Genomic DNA, 22,621 nt, shown 5'->3' with positions numbered 1-22,621 from the left:
TTTTCCATGCTCATGAGCTCGGAAATTCCTTTATCTGATGATAAGCTTCTGTAGTTCCATCTTTCCATCATCACTATACAAGTAGAACCCATGTACATGGTCTTAAGAAGACCATGACATCAGTGAGGTGATGCCATGACAGATGGGTTGAAGCTATAGCTTCAATACTTTGCTTAGTTTCTACAAAATTTTGGTTGAACCAAGTTTATGTCCAATCCAGCAGGGTTGCTTCAGTTTTAAGGAAATTCAGGCTCCCCTTTAGAATTGCGTCCTGATCCTTGGGGCGCTGGCTCCCAGACTTCAGTGATTCACTCTTCTGCAGATGGAGAATTCACTAGCTATTTTCTCTTATGCTTTTATCATCCTCATCTTATAGTTGAGGAAACTGAGGCAGACAGCAGTGAGTTGACAAGAACAAGGATTAGAGAATGACATCAAATTTTTGAGAATTGATGTTTGGAAGGATGATGGTCACTTCAGACAGAAAAGGGAAATAAAGAGAGGAGAAAGAGGTGGGATGGATATAATAAATTCTCTTTTGGAAAAAAAATGAGTCTGAAAAGTTTAAGATGTCTAAGAAGCAGGGATAGGGAGTCGGGAGACACTTTAAGGCTGGACAAATTGATGTGATTGTGACTTGTATAGTGACGATTACTGCATCCAAAGGAGGTCACCCAGTGAAATGGCATTGAGGAGAGAAGAGAAAAATGCTCAGAACAGAGATTTGGGGTTTCCCAGGATACACAACTTGAATGAAATCCAGTTAAGGAGTCAGAGAAGGAAGGAGAAAACTAAAGAGAAATGGAAGCCCAAACAAAGCTAGAAAGGAGAAAGAAGAGGAGGCGAGGATGTAAGTGACAAAGACCAAGACAAAGATCAAGAAAACCAAAAATTGAGAAAAGCCATTAGATGTGCCAATGAGGAAATCAATCGCTGTTACCTTTGGGGGAATTGTGTCCCATGAAGGATGAAATCAGAAGCAGGGCTACAGAGGTTCCAAAAAGAGAGGGGAAGGATTGGAAACACTGATTGTGGATTGCTTTCTCCAGGAGATGAACTCCAAAGAAGAGAGATATAGGATGACAGCCCTGAGGTTTGAGTGAAGGGAGGACTGATTTAGACTAGGAGAGATGTGCATATTTTTTAGCAATAAATATGAGGGAATGATAGAGAACAGAATTTCCTGGAAGAGAAGGCATGTAATAGAATGGGATGATGGGTATATAGGGGAGGTTTGCCTTCGCAAGGAGAAAGGCCAAGGTGAAAATGGAGCAAAAGTGAAAGACATCTGAGTGATAGGGGTGAGGAGATGGGGAGAAGTGGGATCTCTTTGTCAGGTACAAATGCAGATGTCGTTTTGTTGGTGATAGAAGGTGAGGTGAGTTTCTCTCAAGTGTGAATGTAGAAGGCGGTACCCCATGGAAAGTTTGATGAGGGCTAGCAAGAGTTGAACTTGTGGTTGTGGTGTAGAAAAGGTGCAGTGTGAGGTATAAAAGGCTAGCCTTCTTGCCACAAGGGCCTAGGTGAGAACATGTAAGGTAAATCTGCAGTGTATCCCAGTCAGCTGGGTTTTGTGGTTTCCTCCGGCTCCTTTCAATACCGTGAGCACAGGAGCAGAGGCAGTTGATGGTGGGAACAACCCAGGCTTGAGCATTGATAGGACAACAGGGCAAGGGACTTGAGTGCGGATGAACTTGTCGAGCTGAAAGGGTTCACCAAGGGTTGAGACAGTGAAGGAGGACAGTAGAGTCAATGTAGTAGCCATGGTCTGGCCAAGAACCTAGGAATTGAAAGTCTTGGTGTAGACCAAGAAAAATGCTAGAGTGTAAGGTAGAAGGAAAGAGGGAACTAACAGAAGCTTATCATCAGATAAAGGAAGTTCAGAGCTCATGAGCATGGAAGTAAAGACTGTGGTTGATGCTCATTGAGGTCAATGTTTCTGTGTGTCACTGAGGAGGAGAGGTGTATGGGTCATGGAAAATGGGGAGATTGAGAACCTGGGAGGGCCAAGAGTTTGTGGATGTATAACTGTGTTTGTTAAAGTGTCCTGTCATGAGACCTGAGTTGGGATGGACTGAAAACCTACCTCTGCCCTCAAGGACTCTGTCTTTTACTGGAAGAAATAAGATAGATACAGATATGGCACTAAACTCAAGGTCACTGGAGGAAAGGCAGAATGTTAACCACTAGGAAGTTCTGGAAACCCTTGATTGAGGAGGAGGAGCCTGAGCTCAGACTTGGAGGGAGCAGCTGGGGACTCCAGAGGAGATGGAGAGGATTCCAGGCATGAGAGAAACTTTGTGTGTTTAGGTGGAGAATGGAAATGGGATGCTATGTTCAGAGACAAGGTCAAAGGTCAGTTTGCCTGGGACATAGACTACATGAAAGAAAATATTGTGAAATCAGACTGTCAGGAACAGGATGGGAGATGTTTAAATAGATTTAATTTGGACAAGGTAATAGGCACCCTTTGAAGATTGTGGAATAAGAGAATGTCTCTGGTTGGGTTAACCTGTATTTTAGTTGGATGATTTTGAGAGCTGTGGAACAAATAGATTAAGGTCCTTCGTTCTGAAGAATACCATGACATCAGGGGTGGCTAGGTGGCACAGTGGATAGAGCACTGGCCTTGTAGTCAGGAGTACCTGAGTTCAAATTCAGCCTCAGACCCTTAATAATTACCTAGTTGTGTGGCCTTGGGCAAGCCACTTAACCCCATTTGTCTTGCAAAAACCTAAAAAAAAAAAAGAATACCATGACATCAGGGAGGTGATGCCATGACAGGCACATGAATTGGATTTAAGTGAGGGGGATGCTGTGCAAAGTCACTGGTCTCACTTTCTCTTCCATACCCATCTAGGTTCAGTGGCAGGTGTGAATCAGGATGATTGGAGATGGCCCTGGATGTGAAGCAACCAGAGTTAAGGGACTTGCTCTGAGGTCACATAGCTAGTGAGTATCAGGTGTTAGAAGTTGGATTCGCACTCTCATGCAAGTAAGATAGGATGAGTCCTAAGTAGGTGGTGGTCATGTAAAAGGAAGACATGGAAATGAATACAGCATTCATTGGAACATTGGGACAATGGAGACTTGGCCAATGGCTATGAATGGTCATGGAGAAAGGAGATAACAGAGCCTGAGCTTGCAAGTCAAGGTGATTAGAAAGAAGGTGGAACAGCGATTGGAAAGGTTGGATAGAGTGGGAGATCGTAGCAGTTAGACAAATAATGCATTGGAAGTTTTTCCTGCAGTCTGTCTGTTGGGGTCTTGATATCTTTGAGGGGAGACCCAAGTTGAGGCAGGTGGAAGACACCTTGCAAGTGAAGCTATGCCAAGAGACTCAGGAAGCCATCCATAAACTCTGTGCAGACCCTAGATCCTAGAAAGATATGCCCTTGGCCCCTCAAGGAAGGAAGAAATTTCATCTTTCAAAGATCCCCTAAAGCAAGGTGACATGAAGGACTGTGCCATGAGAGAAGTAGGGCTAAGTAAAGGGGGGGAGAAGGGGAAGAGGTTCAAATAGCTCCTTGGGATAGTGAGCTCTAACTCTTGTATATAGTGGCGGTGAAATGTATATGTGCACAGCACATTGGACTCGAGGCGAATTCATAAATTCTGGTTATTGAAAGTCTACCATTAAGACCATAAAGGTAGCTACTAGGCAGCGCAGTGGGTAGAGTTCCAAGCCAAGAGCCATGAAGACTCATTTTCCTGATTTCAAATCTGGCCTCAGACACTGGCTGCATGGCCTTGGGTAGGTCACCAAACCCTGTCTGGTTCAGATACCTCATCTGTGAAATGTACTGAAACGCCTTGTCCAGAAGATGCTCAGTGGGGTTCTGAAGTGTCAGACATGGGTGTCTAAGAATAAATAACAGCCAATGTAAGAGCGTAGCTAGTATCCCTCCCTGACATGAGGAAATTGAGTTCTAAAACATCTTTTCTGCCCTGAGTGGCTTTTTTCTGATTCCACCTGTGTCCATGTTTGTTCCCAGTGTCTCCTATAGCTAAGTTGTCTGCTGCCAGCCGAACTTTTCCAGTACTGTGATTGCTAAGGGAGAGGTCATGGCAAGCTCCCACTTAGGACTATACTCTGAAGAGACCCCATGGCACTCCCCCCACATGTACTCCAAACAAAAGTTTGGGCCTCTTCAATGCACCCCTAGGCCTGGAATTCCTTACCACTTGAGGCCTTGAGAGATCAACTCACTTGTGAAGTTGAAAGCCACCACCTGTGAGCAGCCCATTTGGTTAGCTAATCAGGAATTGCCTTATTGAACTAAACAGATCACAGAGCAGGAACCATCTGATTTACACATTTAAAACTTCACCATTCCTTTAGATTTATTGAGTTTGGGATTGGGGATGCCCTCTCTCCATGAGGATGGATTGAAAATTTAGGAATCGCAGTAAATAAGGATGTTGGGGAACACTGTGTGTATGTGGGGCAGAGGGATGGTGGTTGTGGCAGCAAAGGACCTGTCTATTGTCTTAAAGAAGAGGAAAGGTCGTCATCTAGAAAATGGACTAGACCTCTTCCTTACTCCAGAAAGACAAGGAATAATTGGGTTGGAGGAAAGAGTTGCAGAGGGGCAGATTGGGTTCAAATTCAAGACAAATCTCCTAATAATCAGTGTGGCTTAAAAGAAGAATGGGTTGTCTTCAGTGCCTGGAGTCAAGTGGAAGGGCACTTGGCAATGCCATTGTGGAGAGGATTTCTGCTCTGTGTTGGACTGGAATGCTTCTGGGGGTTCCTTTTGTGTCTCTAATCCAGGATCCTCTAGGCTCAGAGTAAAGGGGGTGCCAGAGTGAAGGCATGATCAAACTGTCTGAGGCAGGGGCCTAAAAGGAGAAGGCAGGGGGGAAGATTAGTAGGTAAGAGACAGAGAAGGCTGTGAGAATCCCACTAGGGGAGTGACTGTGAAATACAAGAAGGAGCAGCTTTATCCTGTGACCTGCTTTGGGCAGAGACAAGATGGAACAGGGGTTCAAATCTTTGACCCAGTAATGCTGATCTTAGGTTTATCTCCCCAAAAGAACAATATGATTTGGAGCAGCTCTTTTGGAAATGAATGCCCAGTGAATGCTCCTCAATTTGGGAATGTCTGCTTGTGGTATAGGGATGAGATGGAATCCTCTTGTGCTATAAGAAATGATGAATTGTATGACTTCAGAAAAATCACTGGAGACTTAGATGAACTGATGAAAGATGTGAAGTGAAGTGAGCAGAACCACTCTAACAGCGAGCAGAAAAAAACGAAAGCTATAATAAAGACAATTCACTTTGAAAGACTCAGGAAATCTATTCACTACAATGATCAACTGTAATTCCAAAGAGCTCATGATGAAATGTGGGGCCCACCTCCAGGGAACACTGATGGAGTCAATGAACACTTCACCATGACCAATCAGAGGTTTTGCTTTGTTTGACCCTGTTTTTCTTGCTCTCCTAAGGCTGGGGTTGGGAGATTAGGAGGTGACTGGTATTTATGAGGCAGAGAAAGCAGATTTTTTTAAAATGTGACTAAAACAAAGGAGAAGACATTGGCAAAGTGTCTTCATCTGCACCTTAGGGATCCCATGAATGGTGAGGTGGGCATCATGGGCTGGAGAAGAGGGAAGAGGAACGGGGTGGATCTTGTGGGCAGGAGCTCAGCTGGTCTGAGGCATCAGGAGTATGTCTGGAAGCTTCCTCTTTTAAGGAAAAATTCATATTTTATAATAAGCAGAGTTGTTTTATTTTGCTGAATGACTATAAATCTTTTCGATTTGAGCCCCTCTTGTGCTTCGGGCATGGTGGTCTGACCCTCTTGAAGGAGAAGATGGACAGCTCCAAGATTTCAGTGGTAGCTCCAAGGGATCCCCTAGTGCTGGTGCTGTCCAGTGTGCTACATCCTAACCAAGCCCATTGCATTCCCTTGGCCCTTGGCCCTGGGAGCTGCTGCCGAGGGGTCAGTGGTTGCCCTTAGAGGTCCAGCTCAACCCTCTCTGCCACCCTAGCCTTTTTCTGCTCCCCTGGTCCTCTCTGCTCCCTCAGCCTTCTCTGGTGCCCCAGCTCTCTACTCCAGTAATCCTTTCAGCTCTCATGTATTTGTTTGTGTGTCTGTGTCTGTGTGTGTGTTTGTGTCTGTGTGTGTCTGTTTGTCTCTGTGTCTGTGTGTGTGTCTGTGTCTGTGTGTGTGTCTGTGTGTCTGTGTGTGTGTCTGTTTGTCTCTGTGTCTGTGTGTGTGTGTCTGTGTATGTGTGTGTCTGTGTTTATGTAGGGCCACATCTGACCCCATGAAATACTCAAAGTCAGATTGATAGGGTTGATTGATACTCTCTAAAATCCCTGGGAGAAGCAGTTCCCAAAACACTTGAGGAGTTTGTTTTTTTTACAAGGCTGAAAGTAGAAAAAAGTGCTGGGCAAGGAGGTGACAGTCAGTCAGGAGCTTCCCAGGATCTCAGGAGCTCCCCACCAAGACCCTACAAAACCCTTTCAGATTTGTCTGTCCAAGGGCCCACAGCTGAGTCTCCCCACCAGGGGACTGACAAAGTTCATCCAAATGGAGCCAGGCCTGAACCGGCCTTCCTTGCTCAACTCTCCCAATATCATATTGTGGGAGTGTGAGATTTAAGTTCAGCCCCCCTCTCTGCCCAGCACCCTGACCCACAGGCTGGGGCTGCTGTCCCTCTTTCCCCCACCATCCTGGGGGCATTCTCCAGTGAACTGTGGTCAGAGGAGCTGACCTGGAATTCCCACTGGGCGGCAGAACGTGGGGGTGATGTTCTGGACAGCTCTCATGTCCATTCCAGTTGTCAAGCAAGGTCTGTCTTGTACCCTCCGATTCTCTTGTGCCCTCACCCTAACCCCTATTCCTCTTTATATGCATTAGTCTATTTTGTGGGAACTGGGGCGCTAGACTCCTTTTCATCCAGTGCTCTGATGGTGACTATTCTGCCCCAGATACCTTGCCCTGCCCCCTTGGCAGATGTATTGTTCCCAAGCCCTCTGTCACAGCCATCATTGAGGAATCCTCTTGGGAGGATGGGACCAGTCATCCCCACCACATTTCAACCAGCTGCTCCCTACAGGACCCCTAAGTCAGTGTGCCCAAAGTAACTAGAGACCCTGAGGGAGCAATAGGAGGCCACAAGTGCCAGGCAAGGCCAACCACCCTCACCACCTTGACCAGATCTCCCCATCTTCCCTCAGACTCAACTGGAGAAAGCCCAGGACCCTGAGGACAAGGATTTTGAGAATCTTCCAGGAGAAGCAAATGCTGGGGACAGAGAGAGTGGGGGCAGTGAGGCTGGGAGCATGGTGGTTGGGAGCAAGGAGGCTGAGGACACAGAGGCTGGCAGGAACAAGGCCACAGATGTGGAAGAAAATTCTGGTCACCAAGGCCTTAATTTGTCCAGTGGTTCAACATTAGAAACTAAAGTACTTTTGTGTGTGGAAATGATCTGAAGCAAGAAGCCTGACCAAGTACTTGGAGCTGTCCTGGAAGACCACGGGGCCTTTCCCTCACCTGCAGCTGAGTCTTCCCGGGCCTTGTCCCCCTAGACAGTTGAGGAGCTCCCAGAGAGCAGGCCCTGCATCCCCACGATGGGCCATGGGCTCTTCTCAGCCCTTCATTCTGTCCCAGTCAGTCTGCATCCTTCCCAGGGGCCTGGCCCTTTAGAGCCCCCAGGGGAAGAGGAGCTGCCTCAGTTCTGGGAAAGGGAGACTAGAGCAGATGGGAGGCCCAGGGCTTGTCCTACGAATGCCTCCATTGAATTTTGGAAGCCATAAGTAGGGCCTTTCCAAGTCTTCCAGATTGCAAAACATATTTTAAAAACCTCGGGTTTAAGACATCTGGAAATACTTAGGCATCCTCTTTCTCTGGCTTAGAACGGCTCTTCCCTAACATGGGTAAAACAAAGACAATCACTTTTCTTCAGGAGGAGGGTTTAAAGGTTGTAAACAAGCTGAACCTTCCTAGAGGAGATCGTTGCCTCCCCCCTCTCCCCGAGAATTCCAACTGGAGGAGGTCAAGTGTCCTCATTCCTAGGAAAGTGAGGCTTTTTCTCTCCCTCCCCATAGCTGGAATCTGGTAGCTCATCTTTCAGAAAGAGCCAGAGAAGCCGCCCTCCCTGGAGTTGAGCTGTCAGAGAGGGAACACCATGCATGGGGACTGGGTTAGTCAAGCATTTTGTTACATTCACCAAGACCAACAGCATTGGGACATGTTGGGGAATTTTTGAAATATGGGGTATTGTCTGAAGGCAGAAAGTCATGGGGGAGGGAGACCCCGGGGGATGCTGCCACTTTGGATTTCTCCCTCTACAGAGGACTTGTTATGGATGAGTCTTCAGTACTGTGGCTCTGACAGACTTGAGTGTGAAGAGGCAGAGGGCAGAAGGGAAGGAGGCTGTTGTCTGTGACCATTTCAGGCCTTTTCCTGGGACCCTCACATAATAAAAGCCAACATGGGCCTGGAGGGGATCCTTTGCCAAACACTGCCATGGCAGGTGAAAGACGGGGAGAGGTGTGCACAAGCCCTGAGGTGGCTAGTTTGGAGGAGAGCTGCCCACTCCAGCCTTGGTCATCTCTGATGGGGCTCCCAGAGTCTGTGCAGCTGAGGGAAGGGCCCAGCCTGTCCAACACCATAAAGGCTTGTGGGCCCATCTCTTATGGGTTGCTTATCTGGACGCAGTTCCTCCCAACTCTTCTGGGAATCATGTTCTTTGCACACTAATTTTGTAAATGATCATTCAGAAGTCTTGTGCAGAGATGGGGTGAAGGCAAGTGGACCAGGAGCACAGATCATTCTCTATTATCCACCAGGACGATGTATTCTTTCTGTGCCTCAGGATGCAGAAAGGGGAAGGCCTCAGGGGGAGGGAGGTGGCATGAGAGCTGTGCCTCATCTGGCTTCCAATTAGAAGTGGTTAAGCCTCAGGACAGAGTCTGGTGTGGGAGCCAGGTGCAGAAGGGGGGACCAAAGGTTCCTCTGGCTGTCTAGGGGTCTGGGCTGATTCCTTTGTCCCAGGAAGAGGAGAGATCCTCTCGGATCAGAAGGCTGCACTTTCATAAACTTGAGATGTTGGTTATGAGACTTTCATCCAGACAGATGGCCTTCCTCTGGTTACTGTTGAGGGATCAAAGGTCTCTACGCTGCTTTGGCAGAGTTCATTTCATTACATAAATAATACAGCAGACTTTGAGACCTCAGAAATTCTATCAGGTGGTATCTCAGGGGCAGCTGCAGTGCTGGGTCTCAAGTCAGAAAGACATGAGTTCAAATCCAGCCCAAGACTTACAAGCTGTATCACCCTGGGCAAGTCATCCAGCCACTGCCTGCCTCAGTATCCTCAACTGCAAAATGGGACTGTGAATAGCAGGCATTTCAGAGGGTGGTGAAGCTCAAACCAGATCTCATTGGTCAGCTATGCTTCCCACATTTAGCACAGCCCCAGGCCAGGGTAGAGACCCTGGAGAACTACTTGTTCCTTACTTACCAACAGATCCTTTGCCACCAGACTGTCCTGTAATAGTCTGTTCAAATGACCTGACCTTTGGATTACTAAACTCTACAATCCAGGAGACTGGTTTCAGAAGAGCAAATGGGACATTTTGGCCCAAAACAGACTCTGGCATGTTGACTTTTGTGAGTCACATGCAGTCTGCCCAGAGGGCCCTCACAACAGTCTAAAGTCATCCATCCTGGGAAGGGGGAGGCAAAGAGAAAGAAAGGCCAGGTGGGTTGAGGCTGGCTCCTTTGCTACGACCCATGACCTGCCCCCACACACAGAACCCTAGGGCCTTCACGTTACTTTCTCCACAGCGGTGGGGTCCCTGCTCTCCTCCCTCCCTAGTTTGACCCCAAAGGACCCTCACCTTGCAGTCAATGGAGATTATATTTGTAATGAGCCCCGAGGAGCAGCAGAAACAAGGCCTCCTCCCCCTCCCCCTCTAGTTTTTGGCAAAACATACTTGAACCAGTGATGAGATTGGTAGAAAATGGCATTTGTTGACATTGTTGCTGTGAAGAGAATGGGGGCCCTTTTTTCTTTCATAGCCCAATTATATAACTGTCCCAACCTCCTTTGGCAGACCGATGACATTGCTAGATGGTGCTGGCTGACGGGGGCTTGTGGTTAGAGACAGGAAAACCCGAGTGGGATTAAATCCTGCTACAAAGGCTGCACTCTTCCTCTTCCAAAGTCTCTCTTCCCTTCTTGGGGGGGGGGGGGAATGCTTTGCAGAATCCTGTGAAGGGGCTGGGTGTCTCTCTTTTGTTATCACTCCCCTGGATCTATCCAAATGCTTCCAATGATCAACAGGACTCTTGACATGGCCTCTGTCTTATAAGTTTGTTCCCTTGCCCATGTAGGTGCCAAGGGTTTTACCAGGGAAGGGGCTTGAAGAGGTGGCCAGGTGATTGGGAGCCACTGACTATCAGAATTCTCTGCACGCTCCCTGGGTCCCACTAGTCAGGAACCTTGGCTTCTGTGGAGGGAGGGGAAGAAGAGGAGGGGGACGGAGCCTTCCAGAGAAGAGGAAGAGTCTGTCCGTGAAGGTCATGGGTGTAGGACCAGACTCTACAACAGGATTGTCTATCTAGCGCTCCCTGGAAAGACCTGGAAGTGACTCAGGCAGCAATGCGAGTTACACAGTGAGTCCCAGCCAGCTGTCCTCCCTGGTGGGGACCTTTGTTCTCCCGGATCTCAGTGGTCAGAAATGCACCCACCGGAACTTACTTGTTACCTGGGCCCACAGAGCTACAAGGGTTGATGCAGTGGATTAGATCAAGGAGGGGATATAGAAAGAGAGCTAGGCAGGGTTTTGTGATGGCGGAAGGCACAGGCATATGGGTCTAGAAAGAGCCAGTAGCTTCCATGCCCCTGTGATGCCCTCATCCCCAGCCCCATCCTTATCTCCAGCCCAAATCCCTCACCCCCAGTGCCCGATCTATTCACCCTTTTCTGCACACCTTACAGACATTTCCTAGCTCTCCCTCTCCTGATATCGCTGGCCCCCACTGCCAGGCCCCGCTAGCCAGGGTCCTCCATCCTCTTCACCCCTATCTGCCCAGGTTTTCAGTCCCACTCACCCCCTGACCTCTAGGCTTTTCATCCCTAGTTGCTCTTCCTCAAGCTCCCTCACTGGCACGTCACGTCAAGAAGGTATGGAGGGGAGTCTGGCCTAGACATCAGTGCCACCTGATGCCCACCTCCCCTGAGCCAGGTGAACACCGGATTCCTGGATTCCGTCTGCTCTTCCCCTCCCCCTTCACAATTTGTTCACTGTAATTCAGTTCAACAGCATAACTGTTCATTAAGTAGAGATTGATTAAATTGGCATTGGGTTTTAGGCCCTGGGCATTCCAAGAAAAACCAAGCCCAAACAGCCAGCTGTCCAGTAGCGGCCGGTTAGGAAGGGGAGAGGCTACACAGGCTGACATGTCTACACTGAAGTGTGGGGACACTTTCAGGGGTGTGTTGGGAGGGGTACAATGTCCAAGAGCTGTAAGAATTCTCCACGGTTTCCCCATATTGGGGAGCAGGAGGCTCAGGTAACATTGTCCCATTCCCAGAACACAGACATGGGGGACAAGGGGAAGAGTACCTTCATTTATAGAGCACCGACTGTATGACTGCCCTGGGCTAGCTCCTTCTCACAACAAGGTGGCTCAACGAGTACAGTAGTCTTGGAGTCCGGAAGTCAAGAAGATATGAGTTCAAATGCAACCTTTCTAGCACTGTGACCCACAGCAAGTCGTTTAATCCCCTTTTGCTTCAGTGTCCTCACAGGGAGAATGGGCATCATGTTGGCACCTGCCTTGAAGGGTGAAGATGAAAGGGGACAATACTTATGTGATTGCATCTTAAATAACGTCTGACATAGAGGGAAAATAGATTTTAGTTCTCACGGATCCTCCCAACAACTCTGGGAGGTGGATACTATTAGTATTCCTGTTTTTCAGGAGGGGAAACAAAGAACATCAGAGGTGAAGGGATTTGAACTCCTGTCTTCCTAATTGCAGGCTTAGCATCCTATCCACTTACCCCACTGAGGAGCCATCTCTAGCCCCATTTCCCACCAGGTGGAGGTAGAATGAGTCTGGAGAACAGTTGAGAGTCCCATTTGGCCGGAACATATGTAAAAAGCTCATTCGTGTCCAATGGGAGCCCCACATCCAGGGTGAATTGAGGAATGAGTTGGTGGTGGGGCTACTTGGGGAACGGAGAAGTGCCTGGCCCATCTCCAGCTGCAGAGTCCTCTCCCCCAAAGAGACCTTCTCGGGTGAGTAGGGTGGCCGCCCTCTTCTCTTGGCCAGGGCTGGCTGCTCCAAGCTGAGTGAGCCAAGAAAGCATTTGAACCTGAGGAAAAACATTCCCTGGGAGAGGCTATCTTCTTGGGTTCAGAGGCTAACCCCCCCCAAGTTCTGTGCCCCTTCCCACATTCTCCCTGGCAGGCAGATGCAGTTGGCTCCTGCGTAAGGCCGTGCCTGCTGCTGTCCAGGCCCCTCTCCAAGGGGGAACAGTACCAGGGCAACTTAGCGGGAAAGTTGAGCCCACACCGGGATGGCAACACTGGAGCCAGCAAGGAGTGAGCAGCCTTCAGAGACCGGCTGTGCAGAGCTCCGGGGGCTCCTCGGGGTCAGAAGGTTCACAAACTTCCAGACTGGTTTCATGGAAATGATGGGAAAGGCTGAAGCTGCTCAAGGAAACTGGTGGAAGTTATGAGCAGAACAGTTCATCCGCCTCTAAGGAGGCAGAGTTCAGCTCCATCACAAGGAAGGGCCAGGGAGGCTGAGAGAGGGGCAGGACTCGGCTCACGAAGAGGCCGAGGAAATGTGGGTTTAGCTGAGCTTCTCGGATGCCTGAGGACTATGGGCCAAGGACTTGGGGGCCATCTCAGCAGCCCAGTGTGGAGGGAGCACTCCTGGAGAGGTGGCCAAACGGCCGCCCACAGTCACCCATCACTGAAGCTACTGGCCCCAGAGCTCCCCTTGAACTCTATCTCTGTCCTGACAACCTTCCAATTGAAGTACACGTTCTAAAGGTGCTTGGCCCCGAGTCCAATCCAGGGGAGACCTACGAGGCGGGGGATCCCCTGCTCAGAGAGCCTGAAAGCTTCCAGACCAGTGGAGATGGGCTAAGGACATGGAGAAGGTCTCCCCTATGTGATCTCTGAAGAAAAAGGAAACCCCCAGGGATCTAGAGGGTGCTTAAGAAATGATGTGGATGGGCACCTGGCCCCCTTCTCCTGCCGAGTGCCAGCCTTGGTTTCCCCCCACACCTGCTCCCTTCACTCCTCCTCAGGCTGCTGGAGGAAGCTGCAGAAAATGATACTGAATGAATCACTCCAGATTTCGGATCTCTAGTATCCAGGTCTGCCCTCTGGCAGGGAGCCTGGGCGAGGGGTGGGTCGGGTGGGGGTGGACAGGTCCAGAACCCCAGGGCTATGGCCTCCTTGCTCTGCCCCCTCCCCCATGGGCCTGGTGCCCAGAGAGGATGGGGGGGGGGGGAATGGGCCCAGAGGCGGGTCACTCCCACCCGCTCTGCCTCCCAGCCTCTGCATTGGTCTCCCCGGGGGGCGGAGAGCTGCCCCAGGACCTACTTAGGCCTGGATCTCGGGGCGCCTCAACCAGATCAGCACCCCTCGGACTGCCTCTTCCCGCAGCCATGGGCCTGGAGCTCTACCTGGACCTGATCTCCCAGCCCTGCCGGGCCGTCTACCTCTTTGCCAAGGCTAATCGCATCCCCTTTGAGGTGAAGCCCGTCAAGCTGTTTCAGGGTGAGCCTCAGACCATGGGTCCCCCAACCATCTTGGTCCCCCCTAAAAATGCCCTCCCCCACCCACCCCCAGTTCAGTTGCGGGGGGGGGGGGGTCTAGTCCAATCAGGTCCCTCCTCTTTCCCTCCCCCCTTAGACTAAAACTGGGGGAAAGGGGGAAGGGCGGGCTGTGAGGGGGAGCAGCTGCTGACTGAGGACAGCTCCCCCCGCCCTTGGTAATGATTGTGACGGGAGCCCAAATGGGGCCCAGGCAAGAACCCAAGATGGCCAGGGACTTTGCTCCTGCAGCTCCCTGGGATTTGGGGGGATCCTTTACCTGGGGGTTGGAGGAGGTGAGGACGGGCCCCCCCCTACTATGAGGACCTCCCCCCACCTACTTGATGCCACCAGGGAGGGAGGAAGAGTGGCTGAGGTGGGAGGTGGGCTTGGCAGAGCCGCCCCTCCCCTGTGGCCTTCTGAGAGGGGGCGCAGTGCCATCCCCCCCTTCCTGCCTCCCACTGTCACTTTTCCCTGCCCTGCCCGCACTTGCCCCCACCCCCTGCTCTCCCAGGGGTGTCCTTGACCCCACGGCACTGGCTTTCTCTCCTGCTCCGGAGCCCAGCCTGGACCTCAGATCTGGGGGTGGCTGAGCTGGGGCTGCCTCAGGCCCCTCAGGATCCCAATGGGCCTGGGGGGAGCTGGGCCTACTGTGCCACCTTCCTGGCCTCTCTGACCATTGCTTTCCCCAACGAGAGAGACAATTCAAAACACCAAAGTGAACCCAAAGTCACCTCTTAGTAGGGGGGTCCCCGGATCTAGGGCAGGCTGCCACTTAGGAGGGGCCCCCAAGAGACTCCTTGCTCCACGACTTCTGGTGCCCAGAGTCCTGGAGGGCTGCCTGGGGCCGGCCAGGGTTTCTGGGACTTGGATCAGGCCACAGGCATCTGGGTCTGAGGTGAACCTTGAACCCAGATCTCTAGCCACCCGGTGCTCCTGCTGAGATTGGCTGGAACCTGCAGCTCAGACAGTGACAAAGGCCCCAACCCCCCCCCCCCAAATCCTGCAGGCTTTTCATCAGACAACCTCAAGGCTTGCATTTCTGATATATCTCTCAAGGTAATTCTCTTTCTGTCTCTGTCTTTGTCTGTCTGTCTGTCTGTCTGTCTGTCTGTCTGTCTCTCTCTTTCCCTTGTGTATCCCAAAAATCTTCTGGAGAAAACTCTCTTTCCTCAGGCTCCCTAGTCTCCTTTCCTTTTCATCTCTCCCTCTCCCTCTTTTTCTCCCCATCTTCCCCTCCTCCCTCCCTCCCTCCTTCTTCCTCCATTTCTCCCTTTTTTCTTCCCTGCCTAGCTTTCCAAAGCAACAGATCCCATGGCTTCCCATCATTTGGAGTAGCCTTGAATGCCAGGACCACATTCAACAACTTTCCTTTATTGGTCAAGGAGTTATTCTTCTGAAAACAATCAGTGGGAAAATCATCGGATTAAGTGGGGAAACCCAAAATGTGCAATCTAGCTAAGCTGGGGGGACAAGGACAAAGAGGGCAGAAATAGGAAACTAAGGCTCTGCTGACAATCTGGAGGCAGAAAAGAGGGTTGGGAGAGGAAGTGTTCCTACTTAAACATTCTTCCTTCAAGAAGGGGGGTCATGGGAAGAGGTTGGTTGGCTGGGTCTTCACCTCTGTGTAGAAGACCACAGTGGCCTCGTTACTAAGTCAGAGACACTGCGGAGTGTGCAACTGTGGCTGATCAGACGAATGGGAGCTCAGAATGCTCTTTCACAGGTTGGGCACAGACAGTCCCTGGCAACACCTGAGGTGGGGACTCTACCCTTACTTGTCAGGTTTCCTTTGAGCTACTTCAATGTTGCCTTCCTCAGAGACCGGGGCACTCCGTGCTGGGTGGTCCTGTGCCAGTGTCTCCCAGCCTGTTCAGTCAATTCCAAAGGTCTTCAATGAGACCTCCAGGGTGTCTAGGTATTGCCTCTTCTGACCCCCTTGTGAGCACTTGCCTGGGAGAATTCTCCAGAAAATAACTTTTTGGCAAGCGTACCTCTGGCCTTCTAACAATGTGCCCAACACATCGTAGTTGCCCTCTCTGTAGTAATGTGAGAATGCTCAGTAGTTAAACTCGAAAAAGGAATTTAATGTCTGGCATCTCCTCCTGCAGGTGACCTTCAGAATCTTCCTAAGGCCCCTTAAATGGAAGTGACTCAGTTTCCTGGCATGGCTCTCACGACTGAGCTAGCTCTGGCAATGCCAGTGTCAACCTCTCTATCAATGTATATCTGTCATGGGTAGAGGAGGAGCCTGAGGGCTGCCCTGGAGAGTGGCTGGCCTCTAGTCTGATCCTTGACTCAGCTTCACATTTCATCCCAATATCCTAAATTCCAGAGTCTTCCAGGGCCCAGGGTCATAATTTTCCACATTATTCAATGCAACTGCCACAAGATGCTTTTAATCTTCTAAGTTCAGAGTCCTCAGTCCAAGCCATTAACATTTAGGAACTGGAGAAAGCCCCTTTCCCAATCAGAGTAATGAACCTTTCTCCCCACAAAATCCCACAAGTCTCCCTGAATTTCCTCATGGCTGGGCAGCTAGGTGGTCCAGTGGGAAGAGGATAGACCTTGAAGTACAGGGAAGACTTGAGTTCAACCCCTCCTTAGTTACTGTTTGTGTGACCTTGGGCAAGCAGTTTGCTTTCTCAGCCTTGGTTTCCCCCTGGTGCAAGGGGGAACAACAATGTCACCCACCTGACAAGGGTCTTGTGAGGAAAAAGGAGTCAATGCATTCAAAGCACCTTGCAAAGATTAAAGAGTCAGAGAAATTCTGGGGGGGGGGGGACAAAGAAAGGGAAAGGGCAATGCCCACCCTGAAGGGGCTCAGAGTGGAAAGGAAACAGAAGGAAAAACTGAACAGGGAAAGAGGGCACCTGGCATGGAGGCCTGCTGCATGTCAGGGGAGGGGGTGGCTAAGGGAGAAATGCTGAGGTGGCTACCATGGGTGCCCTCCTTAAATAGAGGGTGTGCACTACCTGAGCAGAGTGAGGAAGAGATCCCATGGGCAAAGATCATGTCAAATAAGCTCAAGAAAGAAATAGAAAATGACTGTGGCATCTCTGCCAGTGTGGCATCACAGAGCCCAACATTACTGTAGATGGATGAATATCCACAAAATCCTACGTTCTAAGGTGGAATTGTTCCTGCATTCCCACTAGAGTGAGGAGCCCTAAAGAGTGAGGAAGATCCCAGCAATCCCAGTGCTTCCCCAGCACATCAAGGTCAACTACCCCATGCTGAAAAGCTGGAAGACCAGCACCTCAGCTTCCTGTAAGCGCGCCCAGGCACCAAGAACCAGTGGACAGCTCCCTGGAGGGCAGGGGAGAGGACCCTTCCTGCCTCATTTTCCCCACCTGCTCTGTCTTTAGGGCAGCACTTGACTGATGACTTTGCCAAAGTGAGCAGTCTGAAGAGAGTGCCGGTCCTGAAAGATGGAGAGTTTACCTTGGCAGAAAGGTACCTTTCCTGGCCCTGGTCCCAGCTCCCCTAGTTTGTCCCCATGTTCTCCTATAGTCACACCCTCCTTTAATTCCGATGTTTATCTTCACTATCTGTCTTTGTGAGGTTTTGGGGGTGATAAATGGTTGTAGGGTTTACAAAATTTGGCTAAGGTTGTGCAGTTAGTGCAGGGCTAAGAGGGAGGGGGAGTGAAGGAGAGGGAAAGGAAGGGACTAGAGGGAGAGAGAGAGATTGAGAGAGAGAGAGAGAGAGAGACAGAGAGACAGAGAGACAGAGACAGAGACAGAGAAAGAGAAAGAGACAGAGACAGAGACAGAGACAGAGACAGAGACAGAGACAGAGACAGAGACAGAGACAGAGACAGAGACAGAGACAGAGAGACCGAGGGTTGTGCTGTATACCGGCTTACCTTGCCTACATGATCTCAGGTTTCTTGGAGACCAGAGAGATGTCCAGAGTATAAGGAGAGAGAGAAAAGGAGAAGGAGACAGACAGAGAGACAGAGACAAAGAAAGAGTGATGTATGATGGATGGACCTTAGGGTGGAGAGGACTTTTGGGTTCTGGTTCTAGTTCTGGCTTTGTCTCTAATTACAGTGAGAAGTTGACCAAATTTCTTTTTTCTTCTGATTTAATCCAAAGGCTTTTGGTTGACTTATCCAGTGACCTTCTTGGCTCTGCCAAGGAGTGAAAGCCAAGAGCCAGAGTGTAGGTCTTTGGGGGAGACCATACTGTCTTATGTCCTCTATCTGCACCCCTTAAGAAACCTACTCTTTGTACACACACACACACACACACACACACACACACACACACACACACACAAAGCACACAAGCACAATTGGTTAGGAAGAATTATACAAGAATCTTTGGATGAAATGACCAAAGAAGTGGTTCAATCGTTCAGAGGAGTTTCTTTATGGAAATGCATGAGGACGCCCCCCTATGAAGCCTAAGTGTACTCCAGGAAGGCACCAGGGAGAGAATACTGGGAAGGGGTCAGTGGGAGTCCCTGTCCAAGGCTGTCCTTCCTCCCCACATAGTGTGGCCATCCTGCACTACCTGAGTCAGAAATACAAGACTCCAGCTCACTGGGATCCTTCGGACCTGCAGGCCAAGGCTCGGGTAGGAGAATATGTGTCTTGGCACTCTGATTCCATTTGAGGCATCTTTGGTGTATTGCTATGGATTCGGGTAAGACTATGGACCTGGGCTTAGGATGATGGGCAAGGGAGTCCTCCCAACCTACTCTGGCCTTTGTGCCTCTATTGCAGGCCTTAAAGTTTTCAGGTGGGGAAGTGGGCACAGCTGGACTTGGGGAAGTGATCTTTTGTGTGGAGTTGAGACTAAACCCTGTCCCCCAACCCTGCCAGGTTCTGGGCCCTCTCATCGATATCCATGTCCCCAAGGAGAAAGTGGACAGGAACATCGCCTTCATGAACCAATCCCTACAACATCTGGAGGAGAAGTTCCTGCAGGACAAGCCCTTCCTCACTGGTGACCAGATCTCATTGGCTGATCTGTTGGCTCTGGAGGAGCTGATGCAGGTGTGGGGGGACAGACTCTGGCCTGGAACTGGAAGTGGGGAAGGTGGGAGCCTAGGGGAGCTGTCCAGAGTCAGAAGTGAACACCTCAGTCCAGCCTCCAAGCTCCTCAGTAGCTTCCTTCCTTGAGGCTGGGGGAGACCCAGACCCCAGCCATCTGTGCATTATGGTTTGCAGTCCTCAAGCCATTATTTCAAGTGATTATGTCACCTGGTGACATACATTGGGGCAGAATTAGCCAAATGAGGAAACTGTGTCCCAGGGAGGTGTTATCTTCTTCTTCATCATCATCATTATCAGGAACAATAAATCCTTCCTAGGCAGCGAATGTGTCCCAAACGCCAAACCATAGTCTTGCTCTCTTAGAACTAAAAAATAGAATGGAGGAACCAATATCTTGTTTGAGCTGAAATGGTTCACCAAGGTTGAGATAGTAAAGTGAAGACAGTAGAGGCAATGCTGTAGACATGGTCTGGTAAAGGCCCGAGGAATTGGGAATCATGGTGAAGACCAAGAAAAATGTTGGAGAGTGTAAGGTAGAGGTAAAGATGGAAGTGCAGAAGCTTATTTTCTGACAAAGACATTTCAGAGCTCATGAATGTGCAAGTAAAACACTGTGAGGTTAGTGGTTTGAGTATTTCCATGTCTAACTCAGGTGGGGAGTGGTATGGGTCATGGAAAATGGGTAGATTGAGAATCTGAGAAGACTGAGTGTTAGAAGACATATAAATATATATGGAAAGAGTCCTGGCATTAGAGCAAGAGTTGGGATAGATAGAAAGCCCCCAAGGACTTGCTATTTTGCTGGAAGATGCTTTGTGGATACAGAAAAGATAATAAATTCAAGGTGACTTGAGGAAGGGCAGAGTCCTAACTACAAGGGAACTCAGGAAAGACTTGATAAAGAAAGAGATACCTGAGGGCAGACTTGGCAGGGGGGAGCTGAGGATTCCAGAGGTGCAGATGAAGAGGGTGGGAGAAACTGTGTCCATTTAGGTGGAGAGTGGAAAGGGATGCTAAGGTCAGAGACAAGTTCAAAGTCTGGTTGCCTAGAACCCAGGTAACATGAAGGGAAGTAGGGTGAAATTGGACTGTGAGGACCATGACAGAAAATGCTCAAATCCCAGTCTGGGGACTTTAATTACATAATATTCTCTGGGCAAGGCAGGAGGGACCTTTGAAGGCTGTTAGGCAAGAGAGTGTCTTGGGTAGGATTAGCCTATAGTTTAGGAGGATGATTTGGGAGCTGCTGGGCAGATGGATTAGAAGGTGATGCATTGGGCATTTCCCAAGTGAGAGAAGATGAGTCCCCAATGGACGGTGGCCACTTCAGAAGGAGATAAGGAAATGAATGCAGCATTTCTGGGGAAGATGGGAGGAAGGAGACTTAGGCCCCTTTGATTGGCTATGAAGGGGTATGGAGAAAGAGATGTCAGTGATGGCCCTGAGTTTGTAAATCAAAGGGTTTGGAAGGGAGGTGGATCAGCAATTGCAAAGTTAGAAGTCAGTGGGAAGATGATGTCAGTTTGGGAAATACTGAGTTTGAGATGTTTTCCTGCAGCCTGTCTCTTGTGGTTTTGATGTCTTTGAGGGGAGACCCAAGCTGGCAGCCTGGCGTAAGCGAGTGGAAGCAACCTTGGGGGAGAAGCTGTGCCAAGAGACCCGGGAACCCCTTTTTAAACTCTGCACGGATCCTAAAGCCTATAAAGACATTCCCTCTGTCACGCAAGAGAGGATGAAATTACGTATGTCAATGATCCCCTAATACAAGGTGAGATGGAGGGCTGTGGGATGAGGGAACTAGAGCTAAATGAGGGGGAGGCAAAATGAATGTGAGGAGAAGTGGAAGAGAAGGAGGAGTTTCTGGCACCTTGCCTCTGTTCCCCAGAAATGTCATCAGTATCTGCAGGGACAGCCTCCTAAGCCTGAATCCCAAAACACCCACATTCTCTACCTGCTTCTTAGTTCAGGGTCTAAGCTTGGCTTCCCCTCCCCTCATATCCCATTCTCCTATCCCTTGAGAACCAGCCAGCTCTTCTGCAGTCCCCAGTGCCTATCCTGTGGGACCCAGAAACCCTCAAGAAAAGAGTCTACTGATTCTCCTTCCTTATGCAGCCTCATCTCTTCCCAGACGCTGATGGATAGAGGGAAGGGCCAGGGCCTAGCTCTTCCCCAGTCAGGGAGGAGTAAAGCAACTAAGGTCCTGGTCAGCCGGATCTGTTTCTGTTTAAGAATTTCTCCCCAGATCAAAATCCTCCAATGCATGGCCCCAGTGATGGCATATACTGCAGGCAGATGCACCCATGGATACCACCTCTTTCTGTAGAAAGTGATGACCAGCACCCACACCTCCACGCATGCATCTGTGCTCAGGAGAACAAATATAGATGGTGCAAACAATTCTTCTACCTATGCTTATTGCCTAGTTCATCTCCACACATAGGGAAGGATCAGTGAACCAGCCATCAACCCTCGAGGGAAAAGATCTCAGTAACCTGGAATCCTCAGTCAGAGTGGGAATTTATATTATAGGTTTTACACAAACAAATGTAAAATCTCATTTTAAAAAAATCCAACACTAAAACTGAAGGGAATTCCTTGCCTTGATGGTGATTTAAAGAGAAGAGTTTTAATTGAATTGAGAGCCTCAAAGGGCTCAGCATGGACAGAGACATACCTGGAAGAGTGGGGAGAGAGCTGGTTTGGAGCCCACCTGGTCTAATGCACACCCAACCTGGAAGCCTCTTTCTGCCATCTCTAAGGGATGCTCATCCAGTTGCTGGATGGCTGGTCATGGGGAATTCACTCTGGACACAGTCTCTCCAAAGCTTCAGATAGCTCTAAGAGTCAGATGATTTTTCAGTAGGTTCATCCTAAATCTGCCTCTTTGCAACCTCATTGCTGCTCTCCCTGACCTGTGAGATCATGTTTAATTGCTTTTCCACATGGCAGACTCACAAATATTTGAAGACAGATTAGTGCCAGCTATGAACTGAAGAACTGAAGGAACAGGAAATCACACACACGCACACACACACACACACACACACAAAGAGACAAACAGACAATCTCAGTCCATTCTAACCCAGCCAAGGGCACTGATCTGATCTTTCCTCAGGCATTTCCATACTTGATTAGTTGTACTCTGGCCATCCTCCTTCTCCTCATGGTCATTCCAGATCTTGGACCCTGCCCCAGGTACAGCAGACTCTCTACAGTGTTTCCTTCCACTTCCCAATGCTTTCCAAACTATATGGCCCCATGCCCCATCACGGTCCAACTCCCCTTTATGTGTCTCCCCCCATGAGCATGTGAGCTCTTTGATGACTGAAACAGTCTCCCTGCTTATTTTTGTATTCTACACCTCTGGCATAGCGCCTGATGTCTGTAAGAATTCAATAAAATCTTTTTCATTCATTTCTTCATTCATCTGGTCATTAATTCTTTCCTCTCTTGGAAATTTGTAGAAATGCCACAGCTCATCCATCAGCTCTTGGTCTCTATTCCAGTTTATGGGAAAAAACTGGAAAAGCATCCTTCCCCATCAGGTTTCTCCATTCTCTGCCCACATCAAACCATCTATTCTCAGAGACTTAAGGACACAGTAAAGTTACAGGCTTTACAATTTACTATTAATCCCTAAGAGTAAATTCAAAATAAAAATAGCAATAATTCTTCCTCATACTGTTGTGAGGATCAGTAATAATCACTAATAGTAGTAAATCTTCACATAATACTTCTCATACCAAGGTAACTTTGTGATATACTTCCTATTATGAGTCCCATTTTACACTTGAGGAAACTGAGGCAGACAGT

General features: G+C 49.4%; 1 protein-coding gene and 1 pseudogene across 1 annotated transcript; both read left to right on the top strand.

The window, feature by feature from the left end:
* Window positions 1-22,621, top strand: part of LOC141499640 (vomeronasal type-2 receptor 26-like) — an 841,716-nt pseudogene that overhangs the window by 385,109 nt on the left and 433,986 nt on the right.
* Window positions 13,613-22,222, top strand: LOC141497162 (glutathione S-transferase theta-2-like). Its single transcript, XM_074199816.1, has 6 exons — window positions 13,613-13,768; window positions 17,172-17,259; window positions 18,305-18,386; window positions 18,635-18,808; window positions 20,367-20,576; window positions 21,924-22,222. The coding sequence occupies exons 1-5, from the start codon at window positions 13,657-13,659 to the stop codon at window positions 20,568-20,570; spliced, it is 660 nt and encodes a 219-aa protein (XP_074055917.1). The 5' UTR covers window positions 13,613-13,656; the 3' UTR covers window positions 20,571-20,576; window positions 21,924-22,222.

Source organism: Macrotis lagotis, chromosome X (genome assembly GCF_037893015.1).
Source record: "Macrotis lagotis isolate mMagLag1 chromosome X, bilby.v1.9.chrom.fasta, whole genome shotgun sequence".
Taxonomy (NCBI): Eukaryota; Metazoa; Chordata; class Mammalia; order Peramelemorphia; family Peramelidae; genus Macrotis; species Macrotis lagotis.
Note: the sequence above shows the minus strand (reverse complement) of the source record. Positions and strands in the feature narration are given on the sequence as shown.